The sequence below is a fragment of the Peromyscus eremicus genome, chromosome 11 (assembly GCF_949786415.1).
Source record: "Peromyscus eremicus chromosome 11, PerEre_H2_v1, whole genome shotgun sequence".
Taxonomy (NCBI): Eukaryota; Metazoa; Chordata; class Mammalia; order Rodentia; family Cricetidae; genus Peromyscus; species Peromyscus eremicus.
The window spans coordinates 67,132,195-67,153,271 of record NC_081427.1 but is presented as its reverse complement, the minus strand read 5'-3'; the positions used below and the strand labels follow the sequence as shown (position 1 = coordinate 67,153,271).

General features: G+C 38.6%; 1 protein-coding gene across 10 annotated transcripts in view; it reads left to right on the top strand.

Annotated features, from left to right (window-relative positions):
* The window catches only part of Tmem161b (transmembrane protein 161B), an 87,608-nt gene extending 80,029 nt beyond the window's left edge, over positions 1–7,579 (top strand). For 7 of the 10 annotated variants that reach the window (XM_059276505.1, XM_059276502.1, XM_059276504.1 and 4 more), the window contains 3 exons: positions 4,968–5,142; positions 5,967–6,063; positions 7,203–7,579. In XM_059276505.1, the coding sequence (XP_059132488.1) occupies positions 4,968–5,142; positions 5,967–6,063; positions 7,203–7,477 (547 nt within the window). In that variant the 3' untranslated portion in view covers positions 7,478–7,579. The remainder of the gene's footprint in view (positions 1–4,967; positions 5,143–5,966; positions 6,064–7,202) is intronic. The other 3 variants (XM_059276506.1, XM_059276509.1, XM_059276508.1) reach the window with 3 other exon arrangements.
* Positions 7,580–21,077: the final 13,498 nt, after the last annotated feature.

The following is a 21,077-nucleotide window of genomic DNA, read 5'->3' as shown; positions in this document are numbered from 1 at the left end:
CACTATATTTTGATAGGTTTGCTTGTTTGCTTTTTGAGACAGGGTCTCAGTGTATAGGACTGGCTGCCTTGGAACTCATTATGTGGACTTGTCTGGTCTTGAACTCACAGACATGTTCTTCTGTCTCTTGAGTACTAAAATTAAAGACATGTGCCACTACCATGCCTGGCTTATATCTAAGTTTTTGTTTATTTGTCTGTTTCAGTTTTTTGGATAAATTGAGGTTATTTGTTTGTTTGTTTGTTTTTTGGCTTTTTGAGATAGGTTTCTTTGTGTAGCCCTGGCTGTCCTGAAAATCGCTTTGTAGACCAGGCTGGCCCCAAACTCGGTCTACCTGCCTCTGCTTTCCAATTGCTGGGATTAAAGGCATATGCCACCACTGCCCATCATGAGGTACTTTATTTTTTATTTATTTATGTGTTTATTTTTGGTTGTTTTTTGTTTTTTCAAGACAGGGTTTCTCTGTGTAGCTTTGGTGCTGTCCTGGAACTCACTCTGTAGACCAGGCTGGCCTCGAATTCACAGAGATCCGCCTGCCTCTGCCTCCCGAGGGCTGGGATTAAAGGCGTGTGCCACCGCCGCCCAGCTGGTACTTTATTTTTTAATATGAATGCAAACGCTGAAAAGTTTGAAGTTGCAGCTGCTGGCCATCATGTAACCCATTTTTATCTTTTTTGAAGTGAGTGCTGTTGAGTACTACTTTATACTAACATTAGCCTATACACACCTCAAGATTTATCTCCGACTGTCTAATTGCCATCTTACATTTTTCTGGTCATTTTGCCTATTTAGATCCTTGTATAGTGCTTTTATTATTGTTCTTTTGTAAAATTTATGGAGGAAAAGTACTGTCAATAGAAATATAAGTGATGTTCTTTTCCTTATCCATGGAAATTTTTAACATTTCTTTTTGCTTCATGTCTGTTTTTTGGATAAAATGTTTTTCAAATAAATTAGAGACGTATTTTTATACAATAAGCACTGCAATTTCCATCTCTAACAAATGAGAAGTTTTGTCTATAACATACTTAGGAAAATTAAAAGTAATGTCTTAAAATTATGATTAATACTTGTTCAGATATCCCCAGTTGACAACCGTGGTTTCGCAGAGTAAGATGTCAAGGAAGTATAGAAGCAGTTTATTGAAAGACATTAATAACTACTTTGTGCGTTAGATACAGTGTTGTGGAACTATTCCACAGTTCTAGAAAGGTTTAGACAGCTGGTTCTAACTCTAGCTTTGCTTCTCACTAAAACTGTCACTTGAGGTAGATTATTTAACTATACTAAGCCTCTGTTTCCACATCTGGAAAATGAAATAGTATGAACCTCACAGGGTTATTGCTGGAATTAGTGAAGTAACACATGTAATGCAGTCTTTGAAAATGAGCGCTTAGTAATATGTTCTTTTCACTATGTCTCATCAGAATTAAAATAGAAAAGCCTGACTAGTTATTGACTTCACAGTGTGCATTGTATAGAATACACTTCTTTTAAATTCTGTATATATTTGTTTGTCTTGGAGAGTAGAACCAGTGAGACCATGACCTTTTTTTTTTTTTTTTAACTTAATCTTCTTGAACTAGGGAAATATCCACTGAAGAAGTAATGTTGAAGTATGACTTTAATAATAGTTTTAACTTGACAGATAACAAATAAAATCAGGAAAAACAAGGAAACTAGCATTTGTCATGAAGCAGTTGTGCTGTGTGTCAGTGATCTCGACATCTTACCTTGCTCTTCTGTGTAGTCATCATTTGTAGTTACTGTTCTTATTATCTGTGTAAGGTAGCAGACTCAGAATTAAATAGTTTGACTACTAGTTGTTGGCCATTTTGGGGGGAGCCAGACATGGCGGTGCATACCTAATAATCTCAGTTGTAGGTGCCTAAGGCAGGGAGATCAGGAGTTTAAGGCCAGGCTGGGATACAGAGTGAGATTCTTATCTTTTCCCACCCCCTCCCTCCCCGAGATGGTAGCAGTACCAAAATTTGTTTTCCATTTTCTTTATACACAACAGCCTGGGTTCTTCTGGCTGAAACTTTCTTTGTTTCATCTTTGCTTCTGCCCAATTTTATAAATAATCAGTCAGATTAAGTATGCTCCATCTCACTCTTCTTTAGTTGTGAGTTAATAATTTAGTTTAAAATTTCTGTTTAAATTCCAGTGTCCATGTGGTAGATGATGAAATAATGACTGTTTGTAGTCAGAAAGGAAATGATAAGTGTTTCTGTTGCATAAACAAGTTAGTATATGGAAAAGTGTTTGTAGTCAGAAGCAGAGATGTGGTGCTGTGCAATTTGGAAATGTGTGTTAATTCATCCATATATTCTGATACAGTACTGAAAAAGTAAAGTGTAGCTATGTGCAGCCTTGGTATGTTTATAACCTGAGAAGAAAATCAGTAGTTATCGTAAAGCCCGTTATTACCTTGAAATCTGGGAAGAATCCATTCTTCCTATTCTCTCTGATTGATTGATTGCAGCCCCAGTTGTCTTGGAACTCACAGAGATCACCTCCTCTGCCTCTGCACACCCCTACCTGGGCTTCTTTTTCCCCTTTGGTAGTCTCAGGCTGTGGCTCAGGCTTACCAGAAACTACTGTGTAAGGTGTGAGCTACCACACTTGGCTTCTTCCTATTCTTGACCTATTGTTTTACCCCAGCTCAGATTTCTTCTTGAGACACCCCATCTGATCACATTATCAGATACTTGTATTACCTTAGTGTGGGTTAGAAGAATAATAGCTGTTATACCAAATTTTAAACTTATGAAATGAGTTAGTCGTTTTCTATTTTATTCTAGTAACTTTTATGTTTGTTCTCCTTGATGGCTGTGAAATAGCCATCTTCGTTGTGCTACCAGTCAGTTCTTGTTCCATACTGTAGGGAACAGATTTCTAGATGCCCCATGGAAAGCTTCAAGGCTGCAGATGCCCTTACATTCTGTATGTATACTGTTACTTCTATGTGACTGCTCATTTGTCTCTTATTGTAGTGAAAAATGTATTGTTAAAGTGTTATGTGTTTATGTTTTCTAGACAGCAATGTGTTTGCATTGGAGTTTTATATCCATGTGCATTCATAACCTTGAAAAAGGAAACAAAAGATTATGTATTAGAAAGTTTTTGTCTCGTTCCCGTTTCTGACAGTTAAACAAAATCACACTTTGATGTCTTCTCTGCCTTTCCTTGTCCTTCCCTATTCAACAGCATGCTGTTCCATAGCACCTTTATTGGGCCTCTAGTACATTTCCAGGCACTTGCTGTTGGACAAAGGGATGATGTGGTAATGGAACATATTGAGGGGGGAACTATTGTGAATTGTTATCGGTTATTATCATTTTCATCTTTTCAGGCTGGAGAGATGGCTCAGTTGGTAAAGTTGACAGCTGTGTAAGCACAAAGACCTGAGTTCAGGTCCTGGAACCCACATAAAAAGCCAGGCCTGAGAACCATACTCTTAGGATATCTTTCCAGAAATTAGACTGCTAGGAAAAGCTTAAAATATTTTGGTATTGAAGACAGACTTTCTGATATCTATCCTTCAAGGTTTAAAGGTTTTGTTGTTTGTAAGAACTGATTCCTGCTTGAAAGGGACTACCTTTGGAGTAATTTGATGTAGTAACTGGACCAAGCTTGCTACTACTCTGATCTGTAGCATGATCCCAAGGTACTTAGCATGACTATTGACGTGCATACACTGATTGTCCAAAGAGGAGCTATAACTATGAAGATGCTTTCTGAAATAGATGATAGAATGGATAGAAACACACAAAAGGGAAAAAATTGTATGTGAAGGTGAAGGTGTGTGCATGTATATATGCTGGGGGGCGAGGTACATATGTGTGAGATAAGTGTGTATACATGCATATGGAGTGCCAGTGTCAATATCAGTGTCCTTCTTAGATTACAATATACTAGTATTTTTCTGGGGCAGAGAATCATTGAAGCTGATTGATTTGGCTGGACTGTTTGGCCAGTGAGCTTCAGGGATGCACCTGTCTCTGCTCCCCACCCATCCACCCCCCAACACCCTCTAATCTTGAGCTAAAAGATATGTTAAAATTGTAAACTCAGTGTTAAGGCACTGCATAGAGCATAATAGATTAATTAAGCGGCTTTTAGAGAAATCTGAGGTATCTAATATATTGTAATATGTAAGGATGCTTTTAGTTTTCAGTGGTCCTAATTAAAAATAGAATAGACTGAAATCCCCTCAATCAAGTAAGTATATAAACAGACAAAACTATAGCAAATTATAGATGAGTCTAATGCTGGGATTTAGCAAGGCAACTCTACGTAGTTTATCTGATAGTTAAAAGGAAGTTTATTTTGGGGTAACTTACAGCCAGTAAAGGGGTTGGTTACAGGATCCGGGAGAGGTGAGGTGCAGTCCAGCAGGGTTTTCTGGAGAACTCTGACCTGGTCTACAGTCCAGCGTCCAGATCACAAGGAAACAAGAAGCCCGCACGTCTGGATCTCGGGTCTTAAGGGCTCCTGTCTCAGCCATACCCCAGGGGCAGGTCCTAGCTAGGTGTGGCAGTTACCAGCTGCCTCACTGGAGTGGTGCTTCAAGGTCAGAGTTGGAACAGCTACCCACTACATAAGTCATTGACTTGATTAGTTCCACCTGTGATCACCTATGGTCCCCCTTAGGAACTCTTTCATCTCTAAGAGCCTTGAGACTCACTGCCTGTGCTATAGCTTACATTTCTTCCATAGATATAGGTAGATAGAAAGAGGGCTCTGTTGTGACTTGTGCTTTCATTATACATTTATCTGGTTAATTATTTTACACAAGTGGAGCCATTAGATAAGTTATTGGCAGAATGGAACTCTTGTTCGGGTCTACCAGTTGACTCTAAGGAAGTAGAGATTTCCTGTATTCTATGTAGTGAACAGTGGCATGCCTACTATGCTAGTGTATTGTGGTCCCTGAGAGCACATATCAACTTTTTGATCTATAGAATGACAGAAGCCACATTCGATACCCTGCGACTCTGGTTAATAATCCTGTTATGTGCTTTGCGTTTGGCCATGATGCGAAGTCACCTGCAAGCATATTTAAACTTGGCCCAGAAATGCGTAGATCAAATGAAGAAAGAAGCAGGCCGAATAAGTACAGTTGAGCTACAGAAAATGGTAAGTTTTGTAACAGTCAAAATGAAAACAAAAATGGCACAAGCCATCTCATGTCCTTACAGTAAAGGGGGCGGGGAGCCGTAAGCTGACATTTGTCAGAGATCTTACGGGATTTTGGTGCCGAATAGGGATCTGGCTTGTCTTCCTGCCTTTGGTGCTCTAAGTGTCAACACAGGTGGATGCTGCAAAGCTGTGGCAAGCCCGTTTGCTGTCTAATAATCAGAAAGGCTTTATGGTATGTTGTCCAGACATCATGAGTAGAAATTCAGTGCCTCGGATCATTCCTTTTAACATTCTTCCATGTGCTTCCACGGGAATTTTAAATACTTGCAGAGATTTTAGAGAAGAACAGAGAGGTAATCCAGTCCTCTTTCTTTTTAGATTTGCTATAATGTTGGGCCTCTATTTTTTGTCTTTATATTTCATATGTTACATATTATTCAAAACTTAACTTCAAATATGTTCACATGGAATGAAGATTTAGTGTTTTTATTTATAAGGACTTCATGTTATACATGCCTACCTGTCACAGTTACTAACTATGATGTTTAAGTAGCTCTCCATAGAGATTTTAGTATTTTGTTTTACCTTTGAAAAGTTTCTTTAAACAATTTTACAATGTTTTCAAATTCCAAAAGCTTATCTTTGGATTGAGCCTTTCTAAAGTCAGGGTACATATATAACAAAATGTAAATGAATCATATTTAGCTTTCTTCTCATGAAAGGATTACTTATAAACGTTTCAGTTAGATGATTTTATGAAAGTTTAACTCACTCGTACCATGTCAGCTGTATTGGATACTTAAGCATGTTGTTGGTTGCAGGTGGCTCGAGTCTTTTATTACCTCTGTGTCATTGCCCTGCAGTATGTGGCACCGCTGGTAATGCTGCTTCACACAACTCTGCTTTTGAAAACACTAGGTAGGCATGCCGTGGCACCTGGGAAACACCCCTTGCTTTCTACCTATAGTTGCTGTTACTAGCACAGAAATGCACCTCATGACATTCCAGCTGTCATCATTGTAGCTTTATGGAATCGGGGAAAGATTTATCCATAGGAGTTGATTGGTCTTGATTCTAGAAGCTCAGGTGTATATGGTTTTCTTATTTTCTCATTAGAAGGGTTTTATGTTAATGTTAATTCCCAGATTTCTCAAGTAATGTGGGTAAGCACTTGTTTAGATATTAGTGTAGAAACAAGTAAATTAAAGGTTTGTTAGTGCCTAACATTTAAATTATTACAAAGTCTTTATAAACTTTGCTAGACTGCAGGATTGTATAGTTTGACTTTAGGTAACTTATGTAAAAAGGGTGCAAGATTTTCTAGGAATAAGGGAGGTCTGGACTGTCAAGCCTGCTTGTGTGGTAGTGCCCAGGAACTGCCCATTGTTGCGCTGTTTCTCTCCCTCCCTCCCTCCCTCTCTCTCTCTCTCTCTCTCTCTCTCTCTCTCTCTCTCTCTCTCTCTCTTTTTAGATTGGGCAGCCTGCCATTGTGCAGGCTTAGAAGCGCCAAGAAACTCTTAAGTATGATCCGAGTAGGCTAACTGATAGGGTGGAACTGATGATAAGTATACGTGTGCCTTAGAGCTGTGTTCCATACTGGGCAGGTAGCTCAGTTACAATGTGTGAGTCACATCCTGTGCAAGGTAGAAAAGCTTAGGATGACACCAGTTCTAACAGCCACTAGAAGTTGCTTCCATTGACGTCATACGTAGTTTCTCAGAAAGACTTTTGTTGTGATGATGTAGAGGTGGAAAGGATTTCTAGGAAGTTAATGAGTCTGTTCTGTTAGTAAAGGTGGTCGATTCATAGCTTATGGATTTCCAGATTCTACTGCAGTGAATTAAGAGCCTTGTCACACTTGGGTTTTTTAATATTTTTACTTGAAAAATATTCTGTAATATGGTTCTATTAATTATGATCTTTTAACAGATAGCAAAATCATTACTTTATTTTCAACTTAAAATGATTGAGTGTATCACTAAACGTTTGAGTTTCTAACATGGGTTGGGGATTTCAGGTTTTCTTCTGTTTGTTGTTTTGTGTCTTGACTATTCTAGGGAATCATTCCTGGGGGATTTATCCGGAAGCTGTGTCTCCCTCGCCAGTGGATAGCTTCCCTTCCAACTCCATCTACTCTGAACTGCCGTCAGCTGACGGGAAGATGAAGGTGACTGTTACACAGATCACGGTGGCACTGAGCAGCTTAAAGACCATCTTCACCCCTCTCCTTTTTCGAGGACTTCTGTCATTTTTGACATGGTGGATTGCTGCTTGCCTCTTTTCTACAAGCCTTTTCGGGCTTTTCTATCATCAATATCTGACAGTGGCATGAATTTCAGTCAAAAACGGATATCCAAGTCACACTTTCAATTCAGATATTTGTGCCCTTGAAGGGTTGACAAAAGAAGAATGCAAATACAAAGGAGAAAAGGAATTATTGAGTGTCTTGTTGCGAATGCGTCCTCTGTACTCTCAGGGTGAATTCATGTTGTACTAGTTAAAATCCCAGGATAGGTTGTTACACTGTTACACTGTGGCATTGGAATCGTAACTCACTGTATTAATTAATGGGAGAGGGCTATCTATCTGCAGGGGTGATCCTTCTGATTACCTTGGTTTACAGTGCAAACCTCCAGCAGTCGTTCCGACTTCTAGCACTCCAGTTCCTGGTGACTCTTCATGGTCTTGTGGTACTGTTATTACTCTAGTTGCTGCCTATAGAACAATCTTCAAACTGAGCCATGCTCTAGGGGAGGGAAGGAACTAAAGTCACTTCTGTTGGTAATATACATCTTCAAACAAACGAACAAAAATCCAACAGAAAGGAAGAGAAAGCTACTGTATATTACAGTACGAAAAGCTGCATAGTCATTTTAAATTGAATGGAGATATAAATGCCTGATGTCTACAAGTACTGCTCCTTGAGAGTAGCAAGAGTATTGTTTTAAAGTGTGTGCCACCTAGCGTGAAAGTTGTGTTCAAATGATTGGCCATTTGAACACTTGCAGTCTCACTGTTAGTTTTGGGCCTGCTATATTTTATTTCTTTGATTCTACATAGTTACGTTTAATCTAAAAATATTTATCAATACTGATCAAATTTAAAAATTACTTTGTAATCCTGCTGACTATGTGTATGTATTGTGTTTATATTATATATTAAATATATAATATATTGATGTTATAAAAGATGAAAATATTGAATCCTTATAATATTTTAAGTTGCAGAATGTTCGTTAAAAATGATTTGAATGAGATGTATTTGTATCTAGAAATTTTGTTTGGAATGAGATTAAAATACATTTTTTTAAAGCTTAACAGAGTATAATTTATTTGTTGAACTTGTATGACAGTAATTAAAATGTTATGGATGAGTAAGTGATTTCTCCCAAATTAAATTTCTTTTTGTTTCTTTTTCAGTTTTCGCCTTTTATTAAACACAAATTCTTTTCTCATACAATATAATCTGAGTATAGTTCCCCTTCCTCTGCTCCTCCCAGTTCCTCCCCACTTCCTCTCCCATCCAGATCCACTCCCTTTCTGTCTCTCATTAGAAAAGAACAGTCTTCTAAGAGACAGCAAGGAAACATAACAAAATAAAATATAATAAAATAAAAGCCATCACATTGAAGTTGGACAAGCCAAGCCAACAGAAAAGTAAAAAGAGCCAAGAGCAGACAAAAGTCAGAGACTCACTCTTCATACACTCAGGAGTTCGTCAAAGTGTTGAACTGAAAGCTGTAGTATATGCAGGGGACCTGATACAGACCCGTGGAGGCCCTGGGCTTGCTGCATCAGTCTGTGAGTTCGTATCAGCCTTGTTCAGGAAAGGCCTTGTTCTCCTGGTGTCCTCCATACCCTTTGTCTCCCCCAAACTCGCTGTCTCTTTTGCGGAGTTCCCTGAGCTCTAAGGAGAGGGATTTGATGGAGACATCTTGTTTTAAGCTATGTGTTCCAAAGCATATGCCTCCCTTTCTCTCTCTCCTTCTCTCTGTCTCTCTCTGTCTCTGTCTCTCTGTGTCTCTGTGTCTCTCTCTCTCTCTCTCTCTCTCTCTCTCTCTCTCTCTCTCTCTCTCCTCTCTCTCTCCATATTGTGTGGCTGTGGGTCTCTGTATTTCCCATCTGCTATAGGAGGAAGCCTGATAATGGCTGAATAAGGCACTGACACGTAACAGCTAATATCCAGATATAAGGAAATGCATACCATATTTCTCTTTCTAGGTATGGATTACTTTTCTCAGGATGACTTTGTTTCTAATTACTTTTCTCAGGATGACTTTGTTTCTAATTCCATCCATTTGCCTGCAAATTGCATGATGTCATTTTTTAAATAGTTGAGTAATATTCCATTGTATAAATGTACCATGTTTTCTTTATCCATTCATCTTTTGATGGACATCTAGGCTGTTTCCAATTTCTGAATAGAGCAGCAATGAACATGGTTGAGCAAGAGTATCTTGGTAGGATGAAACATCCTTTGTGTATATGACCAAGAATGGTATAGCTGGATCTTGAGGTAGATCAGTTCCCTACTTTTGGGGGAACCACCATACTGATTTCCACAGTGGCTGTATAAGTTTGTACTTCCGCCAGCAATAATAGAAGAGTGCTCCCTCTTGCTACACATCCTTGCCAGCATGAGCTGTGACTTGTATTATTGATTTTAGCCATTCTGACAGGTGTAAGATGGAATCTCAAAGTAGTTTTGATTTCCATTAACTCTATGTCTAAGGATGAGTTTAAGTGTTTCTCAGCCATTTGAGTTTCCTATATTGAAAATTCTGTTTAGATCTATACCCCACTTTTTAATTGGGTTATTTGGTTTTTGATATCTAGTTTCTTGAGTTCTATGTATTTTGGATATTAGTCCTCTACCAGATGTGGAGTTGGTGAAAATCTTTTCCCATTCTGTAGGCTGCTGCTTTGTCCTACTGACAGTGTCCTTTGTGTTACACAAGCTTGTCCATTTAATGAGTTCCCATTTACTAATTGCTGACCTTAAGGCCTATGCTATTGGCATTCTGTTCAGAAAGTTGTCTCCTGTGCCAGTGTATTCAAGGCTCCTCCCCACTTTCTCTTCTATCAGGTTCAGTGTATCTGGATTTGATTCAGTTGATCACTGTGTTTATTTTTATGCCATTTCTGTGCTTTTTTTTTTTTATTATAGCTTTGTACAACTTGAGATCAGGAATGGTGACACATATGGTTGTTGTTGTTGTTGTTGTTGTTGTTAAGATTGTTTTAGCTATCCGGGGTTTTGTCCTTCCATATGGAGCTGAAAATTTTTCTTTCAAGATTTGTGAAGAATTGTGTTGAAATTTTGATGAGGATTGCATTGAATATGCAGATTGCTTTTGGTAGGATGACATTTTTACTATGTTAATTGTACCTATCCATGAGCATTGGAGATCTTTTCATCTTCTGATATCTTCTTCAATTTCTGTCTTCAAAGACTTGAAATATTTATCATACAAGTCTTTCATTTGCTTGGTTAGAGTTACCCCACGATATTTTATATTATTTGAGGCTATTGTGAAAGGTGTTTCCTGATTTCTTTTTCAGTCCATTTGTCATTTGTATATAGGAGGGCTACCAATTTTTGTGAATTAATCTTGTGTCCAGGCAGGTCCAGTCCCCTCATCCCTTCACCCAGGCTGAGCAAAGTGTCCCTGCATAGGCCCCAGGTTCCAAACAGCCAGCTCATGCACTAAGGACAGGTCCAGGTCCCACTGCCTGGGGTCCTCCCAAACACTTCAAGCTAATCAACTGTCTCACTTATCCAGAGGGCCTGATCCAGTTGGGGGCTCCTCAGCTATTGGTTCATAGTTCATGTGTTTCCACTAGTTTGGCTATTTGTCCCTGTGCTTTTTCTAATCATGGTCTCAATATCTCTCGCTCACACAATCCCTCCTCTTTCTTGCCAATTGGACTCCTAGAGCTCCACCTGGGGCCTGGCCGTGGATCTCTGCATCCGGTTCCCTCAGTCATTGGATGAGATTTCTAGCACGACAGTTAGGGTGTTTGGCCATCCTATCACCAGAGTAGGTCAGTTCGGGCTTTCTCTCGACCATTGCCAGTAGTCTATTGTGCGGGTATCTTTGTGGATTTCTGAGGACCTCTCTAGCACTTTGCTTCTTCCTATTCCCATGGGGGTCTTCATTTATCATAGTCTCTCTTTCCTTGTTCTCCCTCTCTATTCTTGATCCAGCTGGGATCTCCCACTCCTCTAAGCTCTCTTTCCTTCAACCCTTGCCCTTCATTACCCCCCCGCCCCATGTCCAGTTTGTTCATGTAGATCTCATCCATTTCTCTGTCATTGGGCGATCCCTGTGTCTTTCTTAGGGTCCTCTTTATTAGGTAGCCTCCCTGGAGTTGTGATTAGCAGTCTAGTCATCCTTTGTTTTACATCTAGTATTCACCTATGAGTGAGTACATACCATGTTGTCTTTCTGAGTCTGCGTTACCTCACTCAGGATGATTTTTTCTAGATCCATCCATTTGCCTGCAAACCTCATGATGTCATTGTTTTTCTCTGCTGAGTAGTACTCCATTGTGTATATGTACCACATTTTATTTATCCATTCTTCAGTTGAAGGGCATCTAGGTTGTTTCCAAGTTCTGGCTATTACAAATAATGCTGCTATGAACATAGCTGAGCATGTGCCCTTGTGGTATGATTGATCATTCCTTGGGAATATGCCCAAGAGTGGTATAGCTGGGTCTTGGGGGAGATTGATTCCCAGTTTTCTAAGAAAGCGTCATATTGATTTCCAAAGTGGCTGTACAAGCTTGCATTCCCACCAACAGTGGAGGAGAGTTCCCCTAGCTCCACATCCTCTCCAGCGTAAGGTGTCTTCAGTGTTTTTGATCTTAGCCATTCTGACAGGCGTAACGTGGTATCTCAGAGTCATTTTGATTTGCATTTCCCTGATGACTAAGGATGTTGAGCAGTTCCTTAAATGTCTTTCAGCCATTTGAGTTTCCTCTGTTGAGAATTCTCTGTTTAGCTCTATAGCCCATTTCTTCATTGGACTGTTGGGCATTTTGATGTCTAATTTCTTGAGTTCTTTATATATTCTGGATATCAGCCCTCTGTCAGATGTGGGGTTGGTGAAGATCTTTTCCCATTCTGTAGGCTGTCGCTTTGTCTTGTTGACCGTATCCTTTGCTCTACGAAAGCTTCTCAGTTTCATTGGGAGTTAGAGGTAGCTTAAATTGCTTATCTGATCTTGATTTAACTTTGGTAAGTGATATCTATCCAGAAAATTACCCGTTTCTTTAAGATTTTCCATTTTGGTAGAGTACAGTTTTAAAGTCTGTCCTTATGGTTCTCTGGATTTCTTTGGTGTCTGTTGTTATGTATCCCTTTTCATTTCTGATTTTGTTACTTTGGATATTCTTTCTCGTTCTCTGTGGTTCTCAACCTTCCTAATGTTGTGACCCTTTAATACAGAGGATGCAGCACATCTTTCACGACCTTCTGTCTTTTAGAGTCTCCATTGAGAAGTCAGGTGTAATTCTAATAGATCTGCCTTTTATATGTTACTTGGTCTTTTTCCCTTGGAGCTTTTAATATTCTTTCTTGCTCTGTACAATTAATGTTTTGATTATTATGTGCCATGGGGACTTTATTTTCTGGTTTAATCTTTTTGATGAAGTTCTGAAGTTAGGAAAATTTTCTTCTATGATTTTGTTGAAAATGTTTTCTGTGCTTATGAGCTAGATTTCTTCTCCTTCCTCTGTTCTTATTCTTAGATTTGGTCTTTTCATAGTGTCCCAAATTTCTAGATGTTTTCTGTGAGGAGATTTTTAAATTTAACATTTCCTTTGACCAATGTGTCCATTTTTTTTCTGTCATATCTTCAATGCCTGAGATTCTTTCTTCCATTTCTTGTATTCTGTTGGTGAAGCTTGCCTCTGTAGTTTCAGTCCGAATTCCCAAAATTTTAATTTCCAGAATTCTTTCAGTTTGTGCTTTCTTTATTGCTTCTGTTTCCATGTTTCAATCTTGAACAGTTTTATTCTATACATTTCCTTCAACTCTTTGTTTTTTCTTGTTTTCTTTAAGAGATGTAATCATTTTCTCTTTCATGGCCTCTGTCATCTTCATACAGGTTGTTTTGTGGTTTTTTTTCTTGGACTTCAGCTGTGTTGCAGTATCCAGTGCCTGCTGTGGTCGGGTTGCTGGGCTGTAGAGGAGACATATTGTCCTGGCTGTTACTGATTATGTTTTTATACTGATGTCTAGGCATCTGGGATTGGGATCATTTTAGGTCTGGGTCATGATAGCTGGTTTTGTCTCTGTTGGGTGATTGTTTGGTTCCTTGGTTTCTGCTTCCTCCCTGGACTTAGGAGGTCAGGTGACTGTGTGCTGCCTGGTAGAAAAATTTCTGTGGACTTGTTTCCCTGGCCCTGCTCAGCTCTTGTGTTCCCAATGAATGCCTGCTGGTGCTGGAGGCTGGGATAATGGGATAGGTTGTGGGAAGAAAGGTTGGGGGAGATGGTCTTTGTGATTCTTTGTGATGAGGTCAGAGAAGAAAGGAGGACCACAGCAGGTCCCCTGCTCCAGAGCTGGGGGAATTGGATCTGAAGGAGCAGAAGAAGATGTGGATCTACCTTCAGCCTATTTGTTTCCCTGGCTGGAGGGACCCTTGGGTTAGCATGGGGTGGTTGCTGGGCTAGGCGCTGGGACAAAGCAGTGAGTGGGAGAGGGAGGTTAGAGAAGATCTGAGATCCACAGGAGATGGGGACAGTGAGTGGGATGGAGACAGGGAAGGTTGCCACAGGTGTTCTGCTGCAGAGCTGGGGATGAGAGCAGAGGGAAAGAGATCTGTAGTCGGCCTTCCTGGTTTTCTGGCAGGGGTGGCCTATAAGTTTCTTTTTCTTTCATTTTCAAAAGTTATACTCTTTCTGACCAAGTTTACATGTTTAAGCCTTGTTAAATAGTGCTTCTTTCAAATTTCTGGTGTCTGAAATTTAAAATACTCATTTTATTTAATGGGCCAAATATGAGATAATCTGGATTTTTAAAATATGAAAAAAGTAAAACTCAAAATGAAAGGTTAAAGTTATAATGGGAATGACTATAAGAAATGAATAGGTTTGAGTTTTGTTTGGGTTTTTTGTTGTTGTTGTTTTCATATACCTGTCTTAGGAAACTGTATATTATGTTCTAGTACTGTTCCCACTATTCGAAGCAGGTTTGAAGCACTTTTTGGAGTTAATCTTCATAGCTTATGGTTCACATTCATTTGAATAATCTCAGGGCAGCAAATTCTTGTCTTTAATATAGATCTAAATATCTTGGAAGCTATTGATATTTTAAGACTAATGGGTTCCTTTTAAAGTCTAAAGCTGATTGAAATGAATTTTGACTACAGTGTAATGAGACTTCATGTGTATTTCTAAAACATTTCAGATGTATCTTCAGCTATACAGCATCACTGGATATGTATCTTATAACAAGATTATACCAGAGTTTGATTTATTTTGGATGTGTAGGTTCTGAGATGCTAATCTTGGAGAGAATTGCACCTAGTGTTTATAATATTTCCTACTAAAGGTCAGCAACTGTGAAAGTTACTGTTTTATGTTTTGCAGATTGCACAGTAGCATGTCAGATGACAGGCACATACTAGAGTACTGTATAGACTAATGTGTACTTAGTGCTTTGTTGGTTCATTTATTTATAGAACTCTCCCTAAGTATACTGTGGACTTGGGCAAAAGACGTGTTTTTTTAAAGTAGATTATTTATATTGGTTTTATTTGAACTGGTATATTTAACTACCTTACCTATGTGCCAAAAATTATGTTATTTAATTGAAATTTTTTGTACTTTATATAAACCAAATAATATTTTCTTATTTTAATTCTTATTTTTTCAGACAGGGTTTTTCTGTGTAGTACTGGCTGTCCTGTAACTCACTGTGTAGACCATGGTGACCTTGTACTCAAAAATCTACCTGCCTCTGTCTCCCAAGTGCTAAAATTAAAGGTGTGTGCCACTATGACTGCCTACCAAATATTTTCACATCCCCCAATTAGACCGGTACAGTTCTTTGTGCTTTTTGTACTAGAATCTAATCAGGATATGTTTTAAAGGCCAAGTTTTTTTTTTTTTTTTTTTTTAATCTATGTTGGACACATTAAGTAGGAACCCTTATAACACTGCCTTGTACGGTTTGCAGAATTCATTTGACAATTTTTGGCCCTAACGCACTATAAAATTCACAACTATATACTCCCTCCTATTCCTACATTTCTGGAATGAAAAGCATATGATTTTATCTTAATGTTTATATGCATTTTAATTCCTACATTTCTGGAATGAAAAGCATATGATTTTATCTTAATATTTATATGCATTTTAATTATCTTTCCTTCAAATCCCAGTTGCTGTGCATAGAGTGACCAATGCATGCAAGCATAATGGGCCCATTGTCTTATTGTTTCTTAAATAACATTGGCAAAAATATCACCATTTCTTCCTAGAGTCATGATTCAGAAGAGACAATCTTCTATTGATGGAATTATTAGGTCCAGGAAGCAGTGAGTTGAATTCGTTATAAAATATATAATTGGAATATCACTAGATAGGTTTTCTTCTTTTCAATGGAAACTTAAAATTCTCAGTATTTGGAAGCATAAAATCGCAACATTCTCTGAATTTATACACATTTTCTGAGCCATCACATAATTGAAAATACTCTTGTGATATATGATTTTATTCAGCAAAATAAAGCTAAATGGTTTTGTTTTGTTTTGTTTTTTTAATGTGGTTCATTCTGTGTCTTCACAGAACTTCAAGTAGCCTGAAGAGTCAGGTTTAAAGACCTATAGCTCATGCAGTCGCTGTCAACCTCTACTCTCTCACTGTATCATGCTGCTTCAACAACAGAGGTGCTGACGGGTGCCTAGAAGGCTGATGCTAACCTTTCATCAGAGCAGGAAGTGGTCACACTCATTTGTGTTTTCTTCCTGTAGAAGGAAGCAAGGCACAGCCTTTATGACTGCCTTCTGTTTCTCTATTTTTAATAGAGCAGATAGTTTTTGCATTTTGTATTTCTTTCATATAACTCCCATTTGGTGAAAGACAGTTTATGTTCTTGAATGAACTAACATGATTTTGCAGAAATACTAATCTAATAATAAAAATAGCTCATTCCATTTCTGTCTGTAATTAACCTCCCCCCTTTTTTGCATGCATGCACTGGGCCCTCAGTTCCTACTAATGAAATACAGCTAAATTGTCTTGGAAGGAGTGTAGTGAGGGGTGCAGAAAATAAGCAGATATATGTGTCTCTTAGAGGGTGTGTTAAGTAGGAATGAGATCTGGTGAGTTCAGGGTAGGAAGATAAATTATGGAAGGGGAATATGGAGTTGGAGATAACATTTAAATTTTAAGCGAGATGAGTACAGAAAGCATCACTGAGGCTGGCTTCTCAGTACTAGAAGATGAGTGCATACAGGAGCATAGATTGTTAGTGTCAATATTTCTGTGGCTCACTACAGGACAAACGACCTGATTTCTCGGACTTTGTTTGCTATGAGGCTAAGGAAATAAATACCTATATGTCTTACTTTAATTTGTACACAAAGTATATTAAGTACCATAAAAATGAGGTGATGGACAGCTCTGATTGGGAGCATGTACAAGTTGGACCTCCAACATTTTTTAAGAGAAGTTTTATTGTTTTTAATATTGTCTACCAAAATTAGCATTAGCATATATTTTTATTTGTAATAGATTTTTTATTCTGTAATTGTACAATGAAGTAATTCATACTTTTGAATAAAAAATTTCAAAATTAAAAAATAGGAAACCACAAATTAGATACAGGAATTATTACAATTACTATTACGTGAATGTGTTTATGCTTACTCTTTCCTTTCTAGTTTTTGTTTGTTTTTTCCCCCCGGAGCTGAGGACCGAACCCAGGGCCTTGCGCTTGCTATGCAAGCGCTCTACCACTGAGCTAAATCCCCAATCCTTTCTTTTTCTTTTTTTTTTTTTTTTTTTTTTTTTCCCTGAGACAGGGTTTCTCTGTGTAGCTTTGTGCCTTTCCTGGAACTCGCTTTGTAGACCAGGCTGGCCTTGAACTCACAGAGATTCGCCTGCCTCAGCCTCCCGAGTGCTGGGATTAAAGGCATGCGCCACCACCGCCCGGCTTCCTTTCTAGTTTTAACAAGTTTCTTCAAGCATGAAATAAAGTATTTACCAAATGTTCAAAATTCTATCATTATGATAAGAAGTCCTTATACCTATTTTTGAATAAGTAGCTTATAGTTAAAGTTAATATTCTGTTATGGCTAGACATCAGAGGTCTCAGTTACAAAAAAATAATAAAAATTATCTTAAAATTTTGATTATGAGTTTTAAAAGCTCACTCATAAAATTTAAAAAGTAATAGCATTGTGGAATAAAAAGAATTTTTTTTTGTTTTTTTCGAGATGGTTTCTCTGTGTAGCTTTGGTGCCTGTCCTAGATCTCTCTCTGTAAAGCAGGCTGGCCTTGAACTCAGAGATCCTCCTGGCTCTGCCTCCCAGTGCTAGGATTAAAGGCGTGCGCTACCAACGCCCGGCTGAAAAAATAATTTGAGTGGAAACTTTTCCTATATTTGTATTCTTGAATTACTTGAAATCTCAATGTGAAGATTCTGCCAGCTGCTAAATACATATACATACATACATGCATACATATCTCAACTATGTGTTCCGGAAGCGAGGGGTAAAAAACTCAAATAGACTCAGGGACCCCATTGACAGATCTGAGTAAAATTCCATTGAAAATTCTCTACTAGTATGGTAGCACTTTCGTGAAGTCCCAGCACTTGGAAGGTGGAATCAGAAGTTCAAGGTCATCCTCAGCTACAAACTGAATTCAAGACCAGCCTGGGCTAAATGAAACACCGTCTCAGAAGAAATTGGGAGGGAGGGTGAGAGAGAATGTGAAGAAGCAAGCCAACCTTTACAGTGCTTACATAGACTGGCTGACCACTGACTTTGAGCCAGTGAGTTAGTGTCTGCATCTCAAAGTTTCCTCAAGGAGACCTTGACTCTCCATCTGAGAAACTGACTGAGGGACTGTGGCTCTGTGTCAAAATAAATAAGTATGAGAGTTATGCTATACAGGCTTTGTAATTTTACTCAGAACTTCAGAGTTCCTGAGGTAACATTTAACTTTTAAACTAATTCTCACAAGATGAGTGAATTTCTAAATAAGACTTGTGGCTTAAATTGAATCACATGATTAAAGGTCATTTTATTAGTACTTAAATGCTAGTGTGCTGAATGAGCTCACATGTACTAGAAATATGTGCTAGTGTATAACCCCTCTTAACGGTATCAGTACTGCCCAGTGTAAAACTAGGTAATGTTCTTAAATGTTATCTTCTATGACTCTTTTTAAATTTATTAGTACTTTGAGAATTTTATACAATGCATTTAATCATATTTACCTCCTCTCCCTTATTTCCAGACCCCCCTTCATACAACTTGTATCCCCTGTTTTGTTATGTCCATCAAGTTCAATTGTGCTACCCATATGCTCTTTGATGTATCTTCTACTAAAACATGGTGGAGCTTTCAGGGATTCTATCCTTAGAAACAACGGACTCTTCGTTGTTCCAGCATCTGTCAATTGCTGGAGTTCCCGGGCTTTGGGTAGGACTCCATGCCCTCGTCCCCTCTCCATGCTGGAATGTTGTCCTGTTGAGAAGACCCTGTGCTTGCTGCCTCATAGCTATGAGTTCTTACGTGGTTGGGAAACTTCCCCAGGAGTCATCACCACCTGTGGCTCCTACAATCTTTCTACCCCCTCCTCCTCAGTGATCCCTAGACCATGGGGAAAGAGTTTCGGTGTGTACTAGAAATCAGTAGCACATATTTACAAAACTACTAATTTTCACACTTACTTTCTTTTGTGGAATTTTAATATATAATTTTAATGTATAAAGCACATGAGGAAAGTTTTAGACTGAAGTTACATGGAGGGTATTTTCAAGTAAAAAGCCCTATGTTATCTGTCAATCTGAAGGTGGCAGCTTTTGTGTCTGATAATCACCTGACAGAGTACCCATGGGAGGCCGGCAGTGTCACTGAAGAGGTTTTCAGCAGTGTGCCCTCCAGGGGCGTCACAGGCTTAGTCAGTTAGTGCAGTCCTGGTAAATGGTGGTGCATTCCTCTTCCCACCTGCATTTTAAAGATCAAGTGAAAAGGTTTCACATGGTATCTTTAGAATATAGACTTTTAAGCTGATTTATTTTTCAAGTCAAAATGTAACAAATTAAATTCCTTGGGATCAGTAATAAGAGATGGGGATTTCTAAGGTTTGAGAAGAGCTTATGATGTACCCGGTTGGTGTAATAAGCACCTTGTTCCTGAGGTAACATTGCTCCTTGGTTTTTTAGCCATTACTCAATGAAATGCTATTTTGTTTATTTTTGCTATAAGGTACTGTTAATAGAATGCATGCAGAAGTTATGCTATAGATTAGTATTTATACTTTTCTTATAACTTCAGATAATTTTAAAATAAATATCTGGCCAGCCATAGGTAGAATGGATACAAATGTAACATGTTTTTCTCAGTCAAACATTTGATGCGCCAAAGCTACTCATTTCATGATATTAATCAAAATTAAATAAAATATTTAAAATGAAATTTTTGTTTTAATACAGAGATTTATCACAAGTCAGACTGGAAAGGTAAAGTTATGCCAGGTCTCTCCAGCCAGTCAGTGGGTAAAGCTAAAAGATTGTACTTCAGTGGTTCATTAATGTAACTAAGACATTTGATGGTGCAAGGAGAATCTTGAGAGCTGCTATTGATGACCGTTTGTTCCAGTTATCTATTGCCCCCAAACTATGACAATGAACTTGTGGCTTCCGTCAGCTATTTTATTACCTGTCCTCACGGTGTGGGTTAGTTTCAAGCAATCCAGTGACCCTGCCTCCACAAGCCACAGATTGAGGTTGCTTTCAGCTGGCCTGGAAGGTCCAAAGTGAACCAGTGTATGCTCCTGCTGCGCTGTGGTGAGGGATTGTGAGCAGGCGTTGGCCTCCTTTCCCAGTGCATTTCTCAGACAGTTCCTGTGGTCACTGTACCTGGTGTAATCACTTGGTTTCCCAAAGGCAGAAGAGAATCTTTTTAGAGCAGGGACTGGATTGAGCACAGGATTCTACTGCTCCGTGCAATGAAGGACCATCCAAGAAAGAGTGGGAAACACCACTCACTAAAGAAAGTCAGATAATTGGAATGTCCATAGTCACTCACACTTCAACATTTCTTTACAAGAATATTAACAGCACCATTGTTGTAATATAGAAATTAGATACTGAAACTACTGAACAACTTTGAACATTTCTATCAAGAAAGTTCTTTTCCATGGTGTTCATTAATTCCTGCAAGTATTGTTCAGTGATCATCACCCCCTAAATATATTAAACTAAAAGTCAGCTTAGAATATAACTGAGTACACCTGGACACTTAGATGTACAAAAAGAAGTTTCTCTATTATCGGTTTATATAAGTTGTAACAGCTGGACAAGCCTTGAATTTGTAGGAAGCTCACAGGCAGAACTATAAACTCCACCTGCAGTAGAGGACATACCTTAACCCCATGTACAATCTTTATTACCCACGTTGTTCCTTACCAGAGTGTAATCCTCTCAGGTACCTCAGGAAAGGGTGGACTGTCCCTTAGCTGTGCTACAAGATGTAACTTCTGAAGCCATCCAGATCATATATATGGTGATTGTAAAGCACACAGTGTGGCTCTTGAGTGCCTATTACCCTTTCTGGTGTCTGTTTCTACTAATGTGCTGAAATCTGTTAAAAATCTTGTAACACTAATAAGTTAATACAGGCTAGTAATGATTTATCCTGAAATCCTTTTAGTGCGGCAGTCAAGAAGCCAGCTTCACTTGAGAGG